Genomic DNA, 22475 nt, shown 5'->3' on the forward strand with positions numbered 1-22475 from the left:
ATGGCCTCGGAACACAGAGACCGAAAGGTCGAACACGAGTCGTATGGAAGATACGATCAACATGGAGATGTTCACCGACGATGACTAGTCCGTCTCACGTGTTAATCGGACACGGCTTAGTTGACTTGGATCGTGTAACACTTAGATGACTAGAGGGATGTCTAATCTGAGTGGGAGTTCATTAATAATTTGATTAGATGAACTTAATTATCATGAACTTAGTCTAAAATCTTTACAATATGTCCTGTAGATCAAATGGCCAACGTTGTATTCAATTTCAACGCGTTCCTAGAGAAAACCAAGCTGAAAGACGATGGCAGCAACTATACGGACTGGGTCCGGAACCTGAGGATCATCCTCATAGCTGCCAAGAAAGATTATGTCCTGCAAGCACCGCTAGGTGATCCACCCGTCCCACAGAACCAAGACGCTATGAACGCTTGGCAGACACGTACTGATGACTACTCCCTCGTTCAGTGCGGCATGCTTTACAGCTTAGAACCGGGGCTCCAAAAGCGTTTTGAGAGACATGGAGCATATGAGATGTTCGAAGAGCTAAAAATGGTTTTTCAAGCTCATGCCCGGATCGAGAGATATGAAGTCTCCGATAAGTTCTTCAGCTGTAAGATGGAGAAAAATAGTTCTGTCAGTGAGCACATACTCACTATGTCTGGGTTACATAACCGCTTGACTCAGCTGGGAGTTAATCTCCCGGATGACGCGGTCATTGACAGAATCCTCCAGTCGCTTCCAGCAAGCTACAAGAGCTTTGTGATGAACTTCAATATGCAGGGGATGGTAAAGACCATTCCTGAAGTATTTGCTATGCTGAAATCAGCAGAGGTAGAAGTCAGGAAGGAACATCAAGTGTTGATGATGAATAAAACCACTAAGTTCAAGAAGGGCAAGGGTAAAAAGAACTTCAAGAAGGACGGCAAGGAAGTTGCTGCGCCCGGCAAGCAAGCTGTCGGGAAGAAGTCAAAGAATGGACCCAAGCCTGAGACAGAGTGCTTTTATTGCAAAGGGAAGGGTCACTGGAAGCGGAACTGCCCCAAATACTTAGCGGACAAGAAGGCCGGCAACACCAAAGGTATATTTGATATACATGTAATTGATGTGTACCTTACCAGTACTCGTAGTAACTCCTGGGTATTTGATACCGGTGTCGTTGCTCATATTTGTAACTCACCACAGGAGCTGCGGAATAAACGGAAACTGGAAAGGGACGAGGTGACGATGCGCGTCGGGAATGGTTCCAAGGTCGATGTGATCGCCGTCGGCACGCTACCTCTACATTTACCTACGGGATTAGTTATAAACCTCAATAATTGTTATTTAGTGCCATGTCTGAGCATGAACATTGTATCAGGATCTCGTTTAATACGAGATGGCTACTCATTTAAATCCGAGAATAATGGTTGTTCTATTTATATGAGAGATATGTTTTATGGTCATGCTCCGATAGTCAATGGTTTATTCTTAATGAATCTCGAGCGTATTACTACACATGTTCATAGTGTGAGTACCAAAAGATGTAAGGTTGATAATGATAGTCCCACATACTTGTGGCACTGCCGCCTTGGTCACATAGGTGTCAAACGCATGAAGAAGCTCCATGCAGATGGACTTTTAGAGTCTCTTGATTATGAATCATTTGACACATGCGAACCATGCCTCATGGGAAAAATGACCAAGACTCCGTTCTCAGGAACAATGGAGCGAGCAACCAACTTATTGGAAATCATACATACTGATGTGTGCGGTCCAATGAGTGTTGAGGCTCGCGGAGGCTATCGTTATGTTCTCACCCTCACTGATGACTTGAGTAGATATGGGTATGTCTACTTAATGAAACACAAATCTGAAACCTTTGAAAAGTTCAAAGAATTTCAGAGTGAGGTTGAGAATCAACGTGACAGGAAAATCAAGTTTCTACGATCAGATCGTGGAGGAGAATACTTGAGTCACGAATTTGGCACACACTTAAGAAAATGTGGAATAGTTTCACAACTCACGCCGCCTGGAACACCTCAGCGTAACGGTGTGTCCGAACGTCGTAACCGCACTCTATTAGATATGGTGCGATCTATGATGTCTCTTGCCGATTTACCGCTATCTTTTTGGGGCTATGCTTTAGAGACTGCCGCATTCACTTTAAATAGGGCTCCGTCAAAATCCGTTGAGACGACACCGTATGAATTATGGTTTGGGAAGAAACCTAAGCTGTCGTTTCTAAAAGTTTGGGGATGCGATGCTTATGTCAAGAAACTTCAGCCTGAAAAGCTCGAACCCAAGTCGGAAAAATGCGTCTTCATAGGATACCCTAAAGAAACTTATGGGTATACCTTCTACCTCAGATCCGAAGGCAAGATCTTTGTTGCTAAGAATGGGTCCTTTCTAGAGAAAGAGTTTCTCTCGAAAGAAGTAAGTGGGAGGAAAGTAGAACTTGATGAAGTATTGCCTCTTGAACCGGTAAATGGCGCAACTCAAGAAAATGTTCCTGAGGTGCCTGCACCGACTAGAGAGGAAGTTATTGATGATGATCAAGATACTTCTGATCAAGCTCCTACTGAAATTCGAAGGTCCACAAGGACACGTTCCGCACCAGAGTGGTACGGCAACCCTGTCTTGGAAATCATGTTGTTAGACAACAATGAACCTACGAACTATGAAGAAGCAATGGCGGGTCCGGATTCCGACAAATGGCTAGAAGCCATGAAATCCGAGATAGGATCCATGTATGAAAACGAAGTATGGACTTTGACTGACTTGCCCGTTGAACAGCGAGCCATAGAAAATAAATGGATCTTCAAGAAGAAGACAGACGCGGATGGTAATGTGACCATCTATAAAGCTCGGCTTGTCGCTAAGGGTTATCGACAAGTTCAAGGAATTGACTACGATGAGACTTTCTCACCGGTAGCGAAGCTAAAGTCCGTCCGAATCATGTTAGCAATTGCTGCATTCTACGATTATGAGATATGGCAAATGGACGTCAAAACGGCATTCCTTAATGGTTTCCTTAAGGAAGAGTTGTATATGATGCAGCCGGAAGGTTTTGTCGATCCTAAGAATGCTGACAAGGTGTGCAAGCTCCAACGCTCGATTTATGGGCTGGTGCAAACATCTCGGAGTTGGAACATTCGCTTTGATGAGATGATCAAAGCGTTTGGGTTTACGCAGACTTATGGAGAAGCCTGCGTTTACAAGAAAGTGAGTGGGAGCTCTGTAGCATTTCTCATACTATATGTAGATGACATACTTTTGATGGGAAATGATATAGAACTCTTGGACAGCATCAAGGCCTACTTGAATAAGAGTTTTTCAATGAAGGACCTTGGAGAAGCTGCTTATATATTAGGCATCAAAATCTATAGGGATAGATCAAGACGCCTCATAGGTCTTTCACAAAGCACATACCTTGATAAGATTTTGAAGAAGTTCAAAATGGATCAGTCCAAGAAAGGGTTCTTGCCTGTTTTGCAAGGTGTGAGATTGAGTTCAGCTCAATGCCCGACCACGGCAGAAGAGATAGAAGAGATGAGTATCATCCCCTATGCCTCAGCCATAGGTTCTATTATGTATGCCATGCTGTGTACCAGACCTAATGTAAACCTTGCCGTAAGTTTGGTAGGAAGGTACCAAAGTAATCCCGGCAAGGAACACTGGACAGCGGTCAAGAATATCCTGAAGTACCTGAAAAGGACAAAGGACATGTTTCTCGTTTATGGAGGTGACGAAGAGCTCGTCGTAAAGGGTTACGTCGACGCTAGCTTCGACACAGATCTGGATGACTCTAAGTCACAAACCGGATACGTGTATATGTTGAATAGTGGAGCAGTGAGCTGGTGCAGCTGCAAACAGAGCGTCGTGGCGGGATCTACCTGTGAAGCGGAGTACATGGCAGCCTCGGAGGCAGCGCATGAAGCTATATGGGTGAAGGAGTTCATCACCGACCTAGGAGTCATACCCAATGCGTCGGGGCCAATCAAACTCTTTTGTGACAACACTGGAGCTATTGCACTTGCCAAGGAGCCCAGGTTTCACAAGAAGACAAGGCACATCAAGCGTCGCTTCAACTCCATTCGTGAAAATGTTCAAGATGGAGACATAGAGATTTGTAAAGTACATACGGACCTGAATATAGCAGATCCGTTGACTAAAAACCTCTCCCTAGGGCAAAACATGATCAACACCAGAATTCCATGGGTGTTCGATTCATCACAATGTAACTAGATTATTGACTCTAGTGCAAGTGGGAGACTGTTGGAAATATGCCCTAGAGGCAATAATAAAAGCATTATTATTATATTTCTTTGTTCATGATAATTGTCTTTATTCATGCTATAACTGTATTATCCGGAAATCGTAATACACGTGTGAATACATAGACCATAATATGTCCCTAGTAAGCCTCTAGTTGACTAGCTCGTTGATCAACAGATAGTCATGGTTTCCTCGCTATGGACATTGGATGTCATTGATAACGGGATCACATCATTAGGAGAATGATGTGATGGACAAGACCCAATCCTAAGCATAGCACAAGATCGTGTAGTTCGTTTGCTAGAGCTTTTCCAATGTCAAGTATCTTTTCCTTAGACCATGAGATCGTGTAACTCCGGATACCGTAGGAGTGCTTTGGGTGTATAAAACGTCACAACGTAACTGGGTGACTATAAAGGTGCATTACAGGTATCTCCGAAAGTGTCTGTTGGGTTGACACGGATCGAGACTGGGATTTGTCACTCCATGTAACGGAGAGGTATCACTTGGGCCCACTCGGTAATGCATCATCATTATGAGCTCAAGGTGACCAAGTGGTTGGTCACGGGATCATGCGTTACGGTACGAGTAAAGTGACTTGCCGGTAACGAGATTGAACAAGGTATTGGGATACCGACGATCGAGTCTCGGGCAAGTAACATACCGATTGACAAAGGGAATTGTATACGGGGTTGATTAATCCTCGACATCGTGGTTCATCCGATGAGATCATCGTGGAGCATGTGGGAGCCATCATGGGTATCCAGATCCCGCTGTTGGTTATTGACCGGAGAGTCGTCTCGGTCATGTCTGCTTGTCTCCCGAACCCGTAGGGTCTACACACTTAAGGTTCGGTGACGCTAGGGTTATGAAGATATGTATATGCAGTAATCCGAATGTTGTTCGGAGTCCCGGATGAGATCCCGGACGTCACGAGGAGTTCCGGAATGGTCCGGAGGTAAAGAATTATATATAGGAAGTGCTGTTTCGGCCATCGGGACAAGTTTCGGGGTTATCGGTATTGTACCGGGACCACCGGAGGGGTCCCGGGGGCCCACCGGGTGGGGCCACCTGTCCCGGGGGGCCACATGGGCTGTAGGGGGTGCGCCTTGGCCTATATGGGCCAAGGGCACCAGCCCTACTAGGCCCATGCGCCTAGGGTTTCCACCACGGAGGAGTCCAAGTGGTGGAAGGCACCCCGAGGTGCCTTGGGGGGGAGGGAAACCCTCCCCTGGCCGCCGCACCTAGGAGATTGGATCTCCTAGGCTGCGCACCCCCCCCTTGGCCCTCCTATATATAGTGGGGGAGAGGAGGGATTTCATACCTCAGCCTTTGGTGCTTCCTCTCTCCCCGTTACGTCTCTCTCTCGCAGTATAGGCGAAGCCCTGCTACTGTGACGCCCTGCATCCACCACCACGCCGTCGTGTTGCTGGATCTTCATCAACCTCTCTTCCCCCCTTGCTGGATCAAGAAAGGAGGAGACGTCATCCGTTCTGTACGTGTGTTGAACGCGGAGGCACCGTCCGTTCGGTGCTAAGATCATCGGTGATTTGAATCACGTCGTGTTCGACTACATCATCCCCGTTCTTTGAACGCTTCCGCTCGCGATCTACAAGGTATGTAGATGCATCTAATCACTCATTGCTAGATGAACTTCTAGATGGATCTTGGTGAAACCGTAGGAATTTTTTTTTGTTTTCTGCAACGTTCCCCAACACATGGGGCCATAAGTTCACTAGTGGCATCTCAAAAATAGGTAGTGGCATGGTAGACAAATTACTGTTGGGTAATTGACATAATAGGGCAATTTATAACTATGATAGTTCATGGCATTATCTCACGTAGGCATTACGTCTATGATAAGTAGACCGTTGATTCAGTTGCATATACTACTATTACTCCACCCGGAGACCGCTATCCATCATGCATCTCAAAGTATTAAGTTTGCAAGAAACAAATGAACGCAATAAGCAAGATGACATAATGTAGACAGAAAGAAATATAGCAATAAGATTAAACCCCATTGTTTATCCTTAGTGGCAACAATACAAAGACGTGTCCCTCAAGCTTATTGCGTCGATGAACGATCCCACGAACCGCCCACAAACAGTCCCGCAAGCATGCAACCTTCAAGATCCAGCAGCATTTCGCCATCCAGAGCTAATCATCACCGAAGAATTAGAAGGAGGAGATTAGAACCACACAGGGCTTATAATTATGAGTACAAGAGGATTACTCTAGCTTCAATTAGTCAACTAGGACCAACTAGGACTAGAACTAGAAGAACCAAAGGAGGCTCCAAAAATTGTAGATCCAAAAGAGCACAAATCCTCATGTTTATATAGGATAGAGGGGAGACGGAGGGCTCCCACCAAAGGGGGAAAGTTTCCCCCTTGGTGCGCTAGCCAGGGAGGACGAGTATGAGTCCTCCTCCTCTTCTAGTTCGGTCTCCTTTCCCCCACTTGGGCCTTTATGGCCCAAGTTGCCTTCGACATCTTTGGTGTTTTTAGGCCCGTTGATATTTAAATTAAATATAAAATGCTCTAAATACTTCTAGACCACTATATATATATATATTTATTTATTTAACATCTCCGGAAACTTTTTCCACATATATATATAATTTATCGGTAATACCTGTTATTACCTGATACTCACTAAAACCCTTCCGATGACCCCGAAATGCTTCCGGATTCTCTCGGAACTATTCCAAATATTCATGAAATAATTTCACAAATATATTCTCACGACTCCCATCCTACTAACACTCAGTAGATTGTGATTGCCTTAAGTTTGTGACCCCATAGGTTTGGGAACACGCAGACATGAACGAAACTGTTCGTTCAATGACTAACAGCGGGACCGCGGATGTCCATATCGGTCCCTGTGAGTACACGAATGATATTCGAGTGAGCCTTTGATTATTATGTGATGTTCCCTTTGCTTCAAGATACTTCACAAAACCTGGGATGCATCGGTATCCTCCGAGTCATTACTATGCTCACTATACTGAATTCTCGTTACCGAACTTTTGTTCTTCTTTCTCGTTATTATGTTCCGGCATCCCTGTGACGAAGTCACTTGTGTCTGGCCATACGATGATTGACGCCGTCACACCGAGAGGGACCTAAGAATATCTCTCCATCATCGGAGGAGCAAATCCCACTCTTGAGCTATCTGGCCACTTGTCAAACTTTCCGATGAACCTGTAAGTTGTCGTTATGATCACCGTGTTTCAGGTGACGTTTGAGCAACCCCAAAGCCCGTCGTATGTTGAGAAATGACCATGATACTCTCATGGTCTGAGGAACAAGATCACATGTTAACACTCCGTGTTATTGCAATTGAATAAAGACAATATTAATCCAAGTCACAACAAACAAGTCTGGGTCGATTCAATATGATTGGTCTTCCAATGTCACAATCTCAATGTTGTTTTAGGACTATCATTACACTTAATGATATCCTAAGATCTGGAAAACATGATCACCAAAAACACTTGAGCTAGTCCTATAGGCAAAGACTATGAACTTTTTACTTAACTGTTTACCATTCCACACGTGCATATGAATTTTCCACCGAATTGCATATTCCAGGATCATAGCAGTTATATTATAGAATATAAACTGATGTGACAGCGGCCCGATCTTTTGACGAAAGTGGGGATAATTATCGATTTGGTGGATTTTGACCTTGACGATCTGGCTATACCATACCCGACGGTACGCCTCGACAATCACTAAACCAATCTCCGATGGTTATTGACCTTACCGTAGGCACGATCAACCTGAACAACGAGGCTCGAGTTCCTGCAAGCAACCGAAGAACCGACAAAAACAAAGGTGAAGTGCAATCCGAAATTGCGGATAATAAACTGAGCACATGAACTAGATGAAAAGTTGGGGTTCCACTGTGGATCTGACAAGGAGGTAGTCCTACATGTCTCGTAGATGCGAATTGTAGCGATGGCTACACAATACAAGAAACCCCGAGTCTAAATTATAATCTAAGCCAGCTATTGAATATATAAATCCCGCTATGCAACCCGCCTAACTGGGGCATCTGCGTTTTCCAATTCATCCGGCCGGCATAATTTGCACTGCTGTCCACTTACCTGTACTTTTTTGTCTCCCTGGTAAACATCTGGACGTTCATTTTTCTGTACATTGTGTGTTTGGATTAGAGTAGATGACGACTGGGCCACCCTTGTGCTCAGGTCCATCTCGTGTTGGGTCGCTCGTTGGCGTGCGCTACCTCAGTTCCTGAGTGGTTGAGCGTTGCATGCGATGCGATTGGCTGACCGGGCAGGGCGACGTGGGTGGGTACTGTCATATCAGGCGAGAGTCCGAGGTGAGGGGTGTATTCTTGTTTGGAGGTAAAAGCACCCCAGGTACCTTAATTTGTATGGAATGTGATGATTTACTCCTAAACTTGCAAAATACAACTCCACCATACCCTAACTTGCACTGGATGTGACGATTTGGTCCCGGACCTATCACAACGCGACAATTGGCAGACATGTGGCCAGACCGGTCCTCGCCTGGACTTTTACAAAAAACACCCTGCCGTCTTGTCTAATTAACTTGCGGATCTGAAACTCTGTATTCATAAAATTCCCCACTGTAACTATGCCAACAGGAAGCATGACCGACTATGACTTATGTGTAGCTTCGAGTCTATTTAGGGTCTGACTTTTCTGCGCTGATAGATTAATTGTACTGTGTTGGCTGCAAAATCACAGTTCTTAACATCAACTGAATCATTCCCATTGTGCACATCAAGGGCCGGTGCGGATTGTCTGATCAACTTGCATCTCAAATCTCCAGCGTACCGGTCTCTAGTGTTAGGATTTTCTCTTTTACTCTGTAGTTCCTCTTTGGCCGTGGCCAGAGACAAACCGTGACCATTCGTACATTTCGCTCAAGTGAGACAATATATCATCTTTTTTTAGGATCAACTACTGCCACTTTATTGACTAATTAAAGGAGATTAGGAATCTCGTCCGACACAATGCCCAGAATACAATCTGGGGGAACAACAAACCAAACCTTACACAGTCTATCGCTTAACCCTACTTTAGCTAACTTATCCGCGGCAGCATTAACACTACGCCTAACCCAAGACACTTTTCACTTCTTGGAACATTTTCATCCTCTCCTTGATCTCCTCCACCAGGGGTCCAACTGTAGAGAGAGTTTCCTCTTGCGCACACAACACCTTATGCTAGATTAGCACAGTCCGTCTCCAACAGCAGCTTGGATGTGTTGAGTTCGGCCGCCACCTGTGGAGCTCGTTTGCAAGCATAAATTTCAGCAACCTCCGGATCGGCGATTCCATCAAAGAGATGACAAGTAACAGATCTAAAAGCTCCTGAATGATCCCGTAGGACAGCACCTACATCACACATTGCTCCTTGTTTGTAAACAGCTCCATCAAAATTTGCCTTAACCCAACCCTCCTCCGGTGGCACCCATCTTTCCTTGATCTCCGGCTTCTGCAGCTTTTCTTTCCCTCCATGAAACGCCTTCCATTCATGTGGTAACAACATTAGGTAAAGTTTAATTTGGAAAAAGCGGCCAATAATCCAGCCCATTATCATCATACGGAGTTCAAGCAGGCCTACGATTGATTGCTTGCCAGACGTCCAATCGCTATTTCTCCAGTAGGTTTTATTTGCGGCTTTGATCGCCTGCCTACCGCCGACACCAATCGCTATGTCTGCCCGCAGTACATGTTCGGCTCGCTTCCTATACGAGGGTACGGACGATCTCACCGGCCGGTGCACCGATCTGAGTACAAACACAGTACACAAGCCAATTACTTGTTCATCCACCGGCTACCGCCTGCTCCGTTTGTCAGTTTTGCCGTTCTGTTAGATTTGGTAAGCCTATGAACGGATCAATCATGTGACAAGATTTTTTCATCATGCGCTACTAGATTTTTTTTCCCGTTAGTTGTAGCCAGCGCTCCTATTCCTAATTACCACGGTAGATTTTCTAGTAGTACTAGTTGTCTACAATGCGCAAACTGTAGCAGAATTGATACTAGCCGGATGATGCTTTTATTATATATATAGGTATAAGATCAACATGAGATCAGTTTGGTACGTTCACTTTTTGGCATTGATATTAGGTGTATTTCTAAATGTGGACACATCTCAAATTCTACAATCAAGGGAGAGTTACTTGACCATGAAACTTTTTAAAAAGAAGGTCATATTTGCATTTCATCCCGGGCCCCCAAATTCTTGGAGACGGCCCTGCCAAACGATAGGGATGGCATAACAAGGTCTCATCTCTGCGATAAAGAAAGAAGCAAGATCAACTGGCTGGAGAAGGTACGAAACTGGGAGAACAGGAAACAACAAACCAAACATAAGGATGATGGTGGAGCTAACCAAGCTGGAAATAATGACACACACGCCAAACTGGAAGTTAAGATCTGGTTCAGTGGAAATCAACTAAACAACTACTCTCTCTGTCTCAAAATGTAAAACGTTTTTTTGCCACTATTATAGTGTCAAAAAAGTCTTACATTTGGAGACAGAGGGAGTAGTTAGAATCATGACACAAACACCAAACTGCACATGGCCATGCCACCGACTGGGGGTTCATAGGTGTGTGAGAGAGTCAAAAAGCAGAAGGCAAGTCTCCTGTTATAATAGAATTATTTTATGTCACATGGGCTTCCAAGCACGTCTCAACTCAGCTCTGACTACCCCCTGCCCAGCTCTGACTACCCCCTGCCCTGAGAAGTGAAATAAAATTCTTCCCACAAAAAAGTGAAGTGAAATAAAAAAAAGCTTACTGTAACTCTGAACATTTTCCTTCTACAAAGAAAAAGTGATGTTACCACCGTTTACTTTAGATCAAGAGGAGTCAATATTTACCAACCACTTCCTCCGTTTCAGATCCAGTGTGAAACTTCAGACAGATTTGTATTGCGGATTAATTAGAAAAGATGGCAGGGTGTTTTTGCAAAAGTGCATGCCATGATCGGGCCGGCCACGTGGCTGCCAATTGTCGCGCTGTGATGGATCCGGGACCAAATCGTCACATCCAATGCAAGTTGGGGTATGATGGAGTTGCATTTTGCAAGTTTGGGACTAAATCATCACGTTCCATGCAAGTTAAGGTACCTGGGGTGCTTTTACCTCCCTTGTTTGTGTACTCGCCTTGATCTTACATGCATGTGTTTGGCTACTGCGGCTGGGCCCTACCTACACCTGGTCCCATCTGACAGTTTCTTGGGTGCTTGTTTAGGTCTGGTTGTGGACGTTCCCTCGCTTTATTCGTTGGATAAAAGGATGATTCACCCAGGCAAACGTTGCACGCTGTCTCTTACACTGCAGCTGGCCCTGCTCTTGGTTTGTCCCCACACGTCGATGGGTGGGGTGGACGGTTTTCGGTTGGAGGTAATAGCATCCCAGGTATCCTAACTTGCATTCAATGTGATGATTTAGTCCCAAACTTGCAAAACTAGACCAAGCCATACCTCAACTTGCATCCAATGTGATGTTTTAGTCACAGGCCAATAAGAACTCGCCAATTGGCTGGGCCGGTCAGCGCGCACAGTTTTGCACAAAACCCACTGCCGTTTGCCTGATTCAACCCGCACTCACCCCCACCTGAATTAAGGGTGTGTTTGGATCGTGTCCTCACTGGTTTGCCTGGGCAAAATAGCTGCCTGGGAGTTGCCTGGACATCTCAGCAAAAAATGCCTGGCCAGGCACGACCATGTTTCTAGGCTACGTTTGGTTGCTGACCTGGGAACGTGCCTGTGTGGATAAATGGCCCAGGCAGTGTTTGGTTGCTATATTGCCTGGGATTGGAGATCACCGATATGCATATGCTAAATATAAATATAAATAAATATGGTCTGACTTTTCAAAAGCATAACAAAGCCAAATAATTTGATAAGCAAAAAAGTAATAATAATCTGAAGTTTCATAAGCATAACACTGAAGGCAAATGATTTTATAACTCTGACGATACACAACAACATTGCTGTTGAATAACCACAGTGCATTACATTTGATTAATACTCATTGTCCAGCACATCTGGAATGCAAGAGATACACAAATTATCCTTGTGGGATTAACATAACCAGAAGTCTAATTATGTATTCATCCTAATACTACCTAGAAACTTATCCAAGTCAGAAAGCAACACAGCTTTCACATTAGCATCTAATAATTATATCATGCATGCTGATACTACTTGGAAACTAAGCAGAAGGCTGTAGCAAAATAATACCACCATTAGCCATTACTTAGACATCAGTTGTGCATAGCCAAAAGCTAGTCATTGACTACTTAGAAACTAGTGTTTTGCAACCAAAAGGATCCAACAATATGGTAGACCACCAATCAATCTTACTCAGAAAGGGCTAGAGTTAACAGCAGGATCATCGCCAAGGTTACTAGCAGGATCTTTGTTTCCAAGGTTACCAACAAGATCATCGCCGACACGTTTGCCAGCAGGATAATTGTCAGATAAGTATGTATACACCCAATGCTCCAGGTATTCTTGACCCATGCTGACAAGAAAACCTCGATGGACTGCAAATTCTGGCTTGCATAGATGCATCCCGACCGACATCCTCTCATCAGGTGGCAACGGAATCTTCTTGAGCATGTCCCATAAAGGAGCATTTGGGTCCTTTGGGGCTACAGTCTGTACTGGACTTGCAAGGGTTTCTCGTATGCCTATCAAAGTACTTGTGAGCAGCACATCCATATTAGTGTCATCTTGTGATGCTTGAGATGATCTTGGCTTTGACCTTTTAGCTTTATCATTTTGTGGTGGTGGCAGAGTATTTGGCTTTGCACTTTTTTTGAAACTTTTCTTGTTAGGCTTTAGAGCCGCAACATTGGACGAGGAAACTTGACTATCAGTTGCAGCAAGAGCAGCCACCGCTTCACAATCATCACTATCTGTATCTAATTTATCCGAGTCATGACCTGTTGGACCCTTGGCTTCATCAAAGGTGGACATATCATTCATCATGTCATCTTTTACCTTATCATCATTGTCAGTTTCAGCTGCAGAGAAAGGGTCTTGCATAAAAGAGCCATCTGCCGACGAGCCACTAAATAATTCCTTCAACTTGTCGTAGAACTGAATCGGTTTAGAGAGAATTCCACGATCATTGGCCTACATGAATTTTATTGTTAGTTCCACATCAGTAGTTGAACACTCGACAAATAGATAATTTGTATGAGATAATTACCGATAAGCCATCTAGAGTAGATTGGGAGAGCATTACTTGTTTGTTCACATCATCAAACCCACTGCGCAGCGACCCCGTCGTCCGGAGTTGACTGATGCAATTTTTATCGGTTGAATTGTACAGGTCATTCAACTTTTTTTGCCTCTCCAGATCTCTATCAACCAATGGCCCATACTTTCTTCGAGACATTCTAAGACTGTAATGTCTACGTCGACGACACCACCGGACAATGGCCAACATTACAGCTAGAACACCTAACGTCCGTCGTTTCTTGATAACATAATGGACAGATTCCGTATACATCTGGATATTAGATGAAATAAATGTATAAGAAACAAGTGAGATGTACGTATATGTAGTCAGTAGAACCAATAATAGAGAGATTGTTCTATGCCAGATTTAAGATTACATGCGTGCACACATATATGCAAAGTACTGCTAGATTATTACTCTAGTAAGAGGTTTCTTCAGATCTGGAAGGTTGTAGCTTCCAATCAAGTAAAAAAAAGAAGCCAAATGAAAAGAAGCACTAGATGCGTTCATGCTAGCAAGTTCTAATCACAAGAACAAATAAACAGAGAAGGGGGCAGCAAATCGTGGCACACATGATAGGGTAAAAATTGCAGTCTCACCTTCACGATTTCACCAGATCTGACTAGGAACTAGAAATATTGTTGGGGGAAAGAAGAATCAAAGCCAATAATCAATTTCCCATGCAATTCCTTCTCCCCTTCTCTCAAGAACAATCCCAAAGAGAGAGAAGATTGTGAGCTATGGGGAGGGGAAACGTGAGTGGATGTGGAGGGGAAAATGCTTTGCCCATATATTACGGGGTATAGTAAATTATAAGTAGGGTCACCTTGCCCAGGCAGGTTGGGGAGAGGGCCAGGCGTCCGATTTGCTACGCCTGGAGGCAGGCAGCGTACCCAGGCAACTTCACCAGGCAGAAAAATCCCAGGTCAGTAACCAAACACATCCCAGGCAGGTTCCAGGCAAGCTCCAGGCTAGGCAGATTAAAACGTGGACATGAACCAAACAGTCCCTTAATTCAGGGGGGGGGGGGGGGGGGGGGGGGGGGGCGAGTGCGGGTTGATTTAGGCAAACAGCAGGGGGTTTTGTGCAAAACTGCGCGCGCTGACCGGCCCAGCCAATTGGCGAGTTCTCATTGACCTGGGACTAAAACATCACATTGGATGCAAATTGAGGTATGGCTTGGTCTAGTTTTACAAGTTTGGGACTATTTTTTTTTACCTCAAAAAAGACCTCTTTATTCAATAGATAATAATGTTACATCATGCACCATGAGAGGTACAATAGAGGGGGGAGGATCATCCATCCAGACCCTACTGGTCTGGAATTTAGCTAACTGGGCCAGTTCATGAGCTACAGAATTTGTTTCCGTATTCGCATGCTTATACTTAACCCTAACAAAGTCTGACTCCATAGAAAAACAATCATGATAAATCGCTGCAGCAATACCTGTAGAGGGCCTCTCGTTCTTCATAATTTATATTAATTCAGTATTATCAGAACTCACAACGACTCTATTACAACCCATGGATTCAGCTAAAAACAGGTCGTGTTTGAGCGCCAAAGCTTCAGCCGACAAAACATCTTGAACCATATCCAAACGTGCATTACACGCGGCAATGAACTTCCCCTTTTTATCACGAATGACTGCACCCGTAGTTCCCCTCAGAATGTCTGGGTCAAAGGAAGCATCAACATTTATCTTGACACAATCACCTGTTGGAGGAGCCCATCTCTCCTTTCTCACCCTTGCATTAGGAACGGTAGCAGACCTGAAGTTTGAAGATAACACCTTGATTGCTATCGCAGATCTTTCTGGGGACTGCACCTGAATATTATGACTAATTTGCCTTCTTTCCCACCATAAATACCAACATGCCACTGCAACAAGCTCTGCCAATGGGGCTTGTCCCAAAATCATAGACTGGCCAGGGCTTGAGTACAACAATTCCTCTAGAATAGACTGTCCAGGGCGATGAGCAAGACAAAATTTCTCAATTAAGTCATCAATACCCAGTGCTTGCCATACGTGCTTTGCTCGGCTACACTTGAACAGGAGATGCTTAATATCTTCCGCTCCAATCTCACAGACTGGGCATTGCCCGCTCACTTTAATATGACGATTCGCCAGAGCAACCCGACAAGGAATAGTATTATGCATAACTCTCCAAAAAAAGATTTTTACCTTCGCAGGCACTTTGAGACCCCAGATTTTATCCCAAATTGGATGTGGTTTGATACCAAAAGCTTGATATCCTCTGTTTAACCTTTGGCCATATTGGCCCTCCCATTCTGCATAATAAGCTGAGCGCACAGAAAAGGTGTTTGTACGAGTCAGGTTCCAAGCAACAAAATCTTGCATGCCAGAAGATGATAAAGGTATAGCAAGAATCCTTTGAACATCCACTTGCCAAAAGGTCTGCCTCACTAAATCCACATCCCAGTGATTTGTGATAGGATCAATAAGGTCGCTCACCCTACTAAAGATGTTCTGACCCCTTCTAGTTATAACTTTACGTGATGCACTATTTGGGATCCATTCGTCTTTCCAGATATCAATATTAGTTCCATCTCCTACACGCCATATATGACCACGTTTTAATGTACTAATCCCAGCCCAAATACTCTGCCATGTAAAAGAGCTCCCTTTCTTCAACTCCGCGTTCAACAAATCTCCTGATGGAAAGTACCTTGCACGCAACACGGTAGCATAGAGAGAATCAGGGTTCTCAATTAGTCGCCATGCTTGCTTAGCTAACAAGGCAAGGTTAAAACAGTGGATATCCCTAAAACCCATTCCACCAAATTTCTTTGGGATACACATTTTCCACCAAGCAAGCCAATGCATCCGTCTTTGATCCGCATCATCGCCCCACCAATATTGCGACATACCGTCTGTGATCCCTTTGCAGATTTGTTTTGGGATTTTAAAAACAGACATCGCATATGATGGTATCGCCTGCGCAATCACTTTCAGAAGCACCTCTTTTCCACCCGTGGACAGATTTTTCTCTTTCCATCCAAGCAATCTCTTTAGCACTCTATCAATCAGGAACCGGAAATTATCACTTCTGTCTGCCCCAACAATGGCTGGCAATCCGAGATATTTATCCGTCGGAGCTTCTGTCATTATATTCAGAATTGTACACACTTCCTCTCTAACCTCAGGCTTGGTACTCGGACTAAAGAAAATGCTTGACTTGTCTTCGCTCACTAACTGCCCAGACGCCTTATAATAATCCGATAGAATCCGTCTCAAGCAATTAGCGTTGCCTGACGTAGCATGCATTAAGATCAGGGAGTCATCAGCAAATAGAAGATTAGATATTGTTGGCGCATCTTGACAAACTTGTACTCCTTTAAGTTCGCCACTCCACTCCGCATGCGACAACAGGGAGGTAAGACCCTCAGTGCACAACAAGAAAAGGTACGGGGATAAGGGGTCTCCCTGACGCAAGCCCCTAGTAGGAGTGAATTGCTCACTGCTCACTTTCCTCAGAATTAAATTTGACCCGGTATCTCATAGTCCGAACACAAACCATAATCATCCGAACCCAATTTCTATGGAACCCCAGTTTGATCATGATCTTTTCTAGAAAGTCCCACTCAACGCGGTCATATGCCTTGTGCATATCCAGTTTCACCGCACACAATCCAGTCTTACCCTGTCTCCTTTTCTTGATAGTATGAAAACTTTCAAAAGCGACCAAGAAATTATCCGTGATCAGCCGTCCAGGGATGAAAGCACTTTGAGTGGATGAAATAATTTCTGGCAGAAAAATCTTCAGTCTTGCAGCAAGCATTTTGGAGATGACTTTGTACACGACATTGCAGAGACTAATTGGGCGGAATTGAGTTACCTTCTCAGGTGCTTTAGTTTTTGGAATCATAATAATAATCGTATCATTCCAACCCTCGGGGATTGTGTACGTATTCACTGCTGTAAGAACTTCATCAATCAGATCACCCCCCAAAAGATGCCAAAACCGCTTATAAAAAACTGCATCAGTCCGTCAGGGCCTGGCACCTTAAAATCACCAATACTGAAGAGAGCCTTTTTTACTTCCTCATGCGTAAACGGTGCAAGTAAACTTTCATTCATCGCTCTAGACACCTTATGGGGCACCTTGTCTAGAACACTTGCCTGCCTCTCGGAAGGTTCAGAAGTGAACAACTGAGCAAAATAGGACATGATATGACCCTGGAGTTCATTACCCTCCTTCCAGACTGTTGGGGAACGTAGCAGAAATTCAAAATTTTCCTACGTATCATCAAGATCTATCTATGGAGAAACTAGCAACGAGGGGAAGGAGAGTGCATCTACATACCCTTGTAGATCGCTAAGCGGAAGCGTTCAAGTGAACGGGGTTGATGGAGTCGTACTCGTCGTGATTCAGATCACCGATGATCCTAGTGCCGAACGGACGGCACCTCCGCGTTCAACACACGTACAGCCCGGTGACGTCTCCCATGCCTTGATCCAGCAAGGAGAGAGGGAGAGGTTGAGGAAGACTCCATCCAGCAGCAGCACAACGGCGTGGTGGTGATGGAGGAGCGTGGCAATCCTGCAGGGCTTCGCCAAGCACCCGCAGAAGAGGAGAAGAACTTGGGAGAGAGGGAGGGGCTGGCACCAAAGGCAAAAGGTGTGTTTGAGAGGCCCTCCTACCCCACTATATATAGGGATCCCAAGGGGGGGTGCGCCAGCCCCTAGGAGATCCAATCTCCAAGGGGGCGGCGGCCAGGGGAGGAGTCCTCCCCCCCCCCCAAGGCACCTAGGAGGTGCCTTCCCCTGCTGGGACTCTTCCTTTAGGGTTTCCCCAGGCGCATGGGCCTCTTGGGGCTGGTGCCCTTGGCCCATGTAGCAAGGCGCACCCCCTACAGCCCATGTGGCCCGGGGCTAGGTGGCCCCACCCGGTGGCCCCCGGGACCCTTCCGGTGGTCCCGGTAAATACCGATGACCCCGAAACTTGTCCCGATGGCCGAAACAGGACTTCCTATATATAAATCTTTACCTCCGGACCATTCCGGAACTCCTCGTGACGTCCGGGATCTCATCCGGGACTCCGAACAACATTCGGTAACCACATACAAGCTTCCTTTATAACCCTAGCGTCATCGAACCTTAAGTGTGTAGACCCTACGGTTCGGGAGACATGCAGACATGACCGAGACGACTCACCGGTCAATAACCAACAGCGGGATCTGGATACCCATGATGGCTCCCACATGTTCCACGATGTTCTCATCGGATGAACCACGATGTCAAGGACTTAATAAATCCCGTATACAATTCCCTTTGTCTATCGGTATGTTACTTGCCCGAGATTCGATCGTCGGTATCCAATACCTAGTTCAATCTCGTTACCGGCAAGTCTCTTTACTCGTTCCGTAACACATCATCACGTGATCAACTCTTTGGTCACATTGCGCATATGATGATGTCCTACCGAGTGGGCCCAGAGATACCTCTCCGCTTACACGGAGTGACAAATCCCAGTCTCGATTCGTGCCAACCCAACAGACACTTTCGGAGATACCTGTAATGCACCTTTATAGCCAACCCAGTTACGTTGTGACGTTTGATACACCCAAAGCATCCTACGGTATCCGGGAGTTGCACAATCTCATGGTCTAAGGAAATGATACTTGACATTAGAAAAGCTTTAGCATACGAACTACACGATCTTTGTGCTAGGCTTAGGATTGGGTCTTGTCCATCACATCATTCTCCTAATGATGTGATCCCGTTATCAACGACATCCAATGTCCATGGTTAGGAAACCGTAACCATCTATTGATCAACGAGCTAGTCAACTAGAGGCTTACTAGGGACATGGTGTTGTCTATGTATCCACACATGTATCTGAGTTTCCTATCAATACAATTATAGCATGGATAATAAACGATTATCATGAACAAGGAAATATAATAATAACTAATTTATTATTGCCTCTAGGGCATATTTCCAACAGTCTCCCACTTGCACTAGAGTCAATAATCTAGTTCACATCGCCATGTGATTAACACTCACAGGTCACATCGCCATGTGACTAACACCCAAGAGTTTACTAGAGTCAGTAGTCTAGTTCACATCACTATGTGATTAACACTCAATGAGTTTTAGGTTTGATCATGTTGCTTGTGAGAGAGGTTTTAGTCAACGGGTCCGAACCTTTCAGATCCGTGTGTGCTTTACAAATCTCTATGTCATCTCCTAGATGTAGCTACCACGCTCTATTTGGAGCTATTCCAAATAACTGTTCTACTTGGAGCTATTCTAAATTGTTGCTCCATTATATGCATCCGGTATCTCTACTCAGAGCTATCCGGATAGGTGTTAAGCTTGCATCGACGTAACCCTTTACGACGAACTCTTTTACCACCTCCATAATCGAGAAAATTCCTTAGTCCACTAGTTACTAAGGATAACTTTGACCGCTGTCCTGTGATCCATTCTTGGATCACACTTGTACCCCTTGACTGACTCATGGCAAGGCACACTTCAGGTGCGGTACACAGCATAGCATACTGTAGAGCCTATGTCTTAAGCATAGGGGACGACCTTCGTCCTTTCTCTCTATTCTGCCGTGGTCGAGCTTTAAGTCTTAACTTCATACCTTACAACTCAGGCAAGAACTCCTTCTTTGACTGATCCATCTTGAACACCTTCAAGATCATGTCAAGGTATGTGCTCATTTGAAAGTACCTTAAGCGTTTTGATCTATCCTTATAGATCTTGATGCTCAATGTTCAAGTAGCTTAATCCAGGCTTTCCATTGAAAAACACTTTCCAAATAACCCTATATGCTTTCCAGAAATTCTACGTCATTTCTGATCAACAATATGTCAACATATACTTATCAGAAATTCTATAGTGCTCCCACTCACTTCTTTGGAAATACCAGTTTCTCATAAACTTTGTATACACCCAAAATCTTTGATCATCTCATCAAAGCATACATTCCAACTCCGAGATGCTTACTCCAGTCCAGAAGGATTGCTGGAGCTTTGCATACTTATTAGCATCTTTCAGGATTGACAAAACCTTCCGGTTGTATCACATACAACCTTTCCTCAAAAAAACGTCGAGGAAACAATGTTTTGACATCCTATCTGCAAGATTTCATAAATAATGCAGTAATCGCTAATATAATTCCAACAGACTCTTAGCATCGCTACGAGTGAGAAAGTCTCATCGTAGTCAACTCCTTGAACTTGTCGGAAAACATCTTAACGACAAGTCGAGCTTTCTTAATGGTGACATTTACCATCATTGTCCGTCTTCCTTTTAAAATCCATCTGTACTCAACAGCCTTACGACCATCGAAGCCGTTCTGCCAAAGTCTACACTTTGTTTTCATACATGGATCCTCTCTCGGATTTTATGGCCTCGAGCCATTTATCGGAATCCAGGGCCCACCATCGCTTCTCCATAGCTCGTAGGTTCATTGTTGTCTAGCAACATGACTTCCAAGACAGGATTACGTACCACTCTGAAGTAGTACGCATCCTTGTCATCCCACGAGGTTTGGGAGTGACTTGATCCGAAGTCTCATGATCAATATCATAAGCTTCCACTTCAATTGGTGTAGGTGCCACAGGAACAACTCTTTGTGCCCTGCTATACACTAGTTGAAGTAACGGTTCAATAACCTCATCAAGTCTCCACCATCCTCCCACTCAATTCTTTCGAGAGAAACTTTTCCTCGAGAAAGGACCCGATTCTAGAAACAATAATGTGTGCTTTCTCTAATGCCTAACCCATGAACTATCGTGGTAATTCGATAAGAGACATCATGGTATGCATCATATCCAATAGGGTGCAGTTATGATGTCGGACACACCATCACACTAAGTTGTGAAACATTTCCACAATGTCTTAATTCTGTGCCAAACTCGTAATTCAGATATTCATCTCTATGATCATATCATAGATATTTTATCCTCTTGTCACGACGATCTTTCAACTTCACCCTGAAATTACTTGAACCTTTCAATAATTCAGACTCGTGATTCATCAAAAATATACTCAACATCTACTCAAATCATCTGTGAAGTAAGAACATAACGATATCCACTACATGCCTCAGCACTCATTGGACTGCACACATCAAAATGTATTACTTCCAACAAGTTGCTTTCTAGTTCCATTTTACTGAAAACGAGGCTTTCAGTCATCTTGCCCATGTGGTATGATTTGCATGTCTCAAGTGATTCAAAATCAAGTGAGTCCAAACGGTCCATTTGGAGTCATGCATATACACCAATAGACATGGTTCGCATGTCTCAAACCTTTTTTCAAAAACGAGTGAGTCCCAAAGATCCATCACATGGAGCTTCTTCATGCGTTTTGCACCGATATGACTTACGTGGCTAGTGCCACAAGTAGGTGGTACTATCATTACTATTCTTGGCATGAACATGTGCACTACGATCGAGATTCAAAACCATTCCATTTTAGGTGTAAGACATTGAGGTATTATTCAAATAACAGAGTACCATTTATTCTCCTTAAATGAATAACCGTATTGCGATAGACATAATTCCAATCACGTCTATGCTCAACGCAAACACCATCTCGATGGGTAGAGGGAGCGTTATGTTGCATACCATTGGAACACTTCCAACACATATTCGTCAGCTCCCTTTAGCTAGTCTCCGTTTATTTCGTAGCTTTTATTTCGAGTTACTAACACTTAGCAACCGAACCGGTATCTAATACCCTGGTGCTACTAGGAGTACTAGTAAAGTACACATTAACACAATGTATATCCAATATACTTCTATCGACCTTGCCAGCCTTCTTATCTACCAAGTATCTAGGGTAATTCTGCTCCAGTGGCTGTTCCCTTTATTACAGAAGCACTTAGTCTCGGGTTTGGGTTCAACCTTGGGTTTCTTCACTAGAGCAGCAGCTGAATTGCCGTTTTATGAAGTATCCCTTCGT

The 22475-nt window shown here is 44.4% G+C and overlaps 1 protein-coding gene across 2 annotated transcripts; it reads right to left on the reverse strand.

Annotated features, from left to right (window-relative positions):
* Positions 1 to 12221: 12221 nt before the first annotated feature.
* Positions 12222 to 14370, reverse strand: LOC125537535. 2 transcript variants are annotated; one of them, XM_048700852.1, is made up of 3 exons: positions 14131 to 14370; positions 13535 to 13801; positions 12222 to 13422 (listed from the first exon to the last, which is right to left on the reverse strand). In XM_048700852.1, exons 2-3 carry the CDS (start codon positions 13799 to 13801, stop codon positions 12646 to 12648), a joined length of 1044 nt encoding a protein of 347 aa, XP_048556809.1. In that variant the 5' UTR covers positions 14131 to 14370; the 3' UTR covers positions 12222 to 12645. The 2 variants fall into 2 exon arrangements, with proteins under 2 accessions (XP_048556809.1, XP_048556808.1); XM_048700851.1 differs by having other exon boundaries at positions 13499 to 13801.
* Between the last annotated feature and the right edge of the window lie 8105 nt (positions 14371 to 22475).

The sequence above is a fragment of the Triticum urartu genome, chromosome 2, assembly GCF_003073215.2.
Source record: "Triticum urartu cultivar G1812 chromosome 2, Tu2.1, whole genome shotgun sequence".
Classification (NCBI taxonomy): Eukaryota; Viridiplantae; Streptophyta; class Magnoliopsida; order Poales; family Poaceae; genus Triticum; species Triticum urartu.

What these genes read in the sequence shown, in the direction of transcription:
- LOC125537535 (XM_048700851.1), bottom strand. Translation starts at nt 13,801, where the DNA reads ATGTATACGGAATCTGTCCATTATGTTATCAAGAAACGACGGACGTTA. An exon ending in CTACTCTAGATGGCTTATCG is followed by an intron (nt 13,423 to 13,498) that starts GTAATTATCTCA and finishes AAATTCATGTAG; the next exon opens with GCCAATGATCGTGGAATTCT.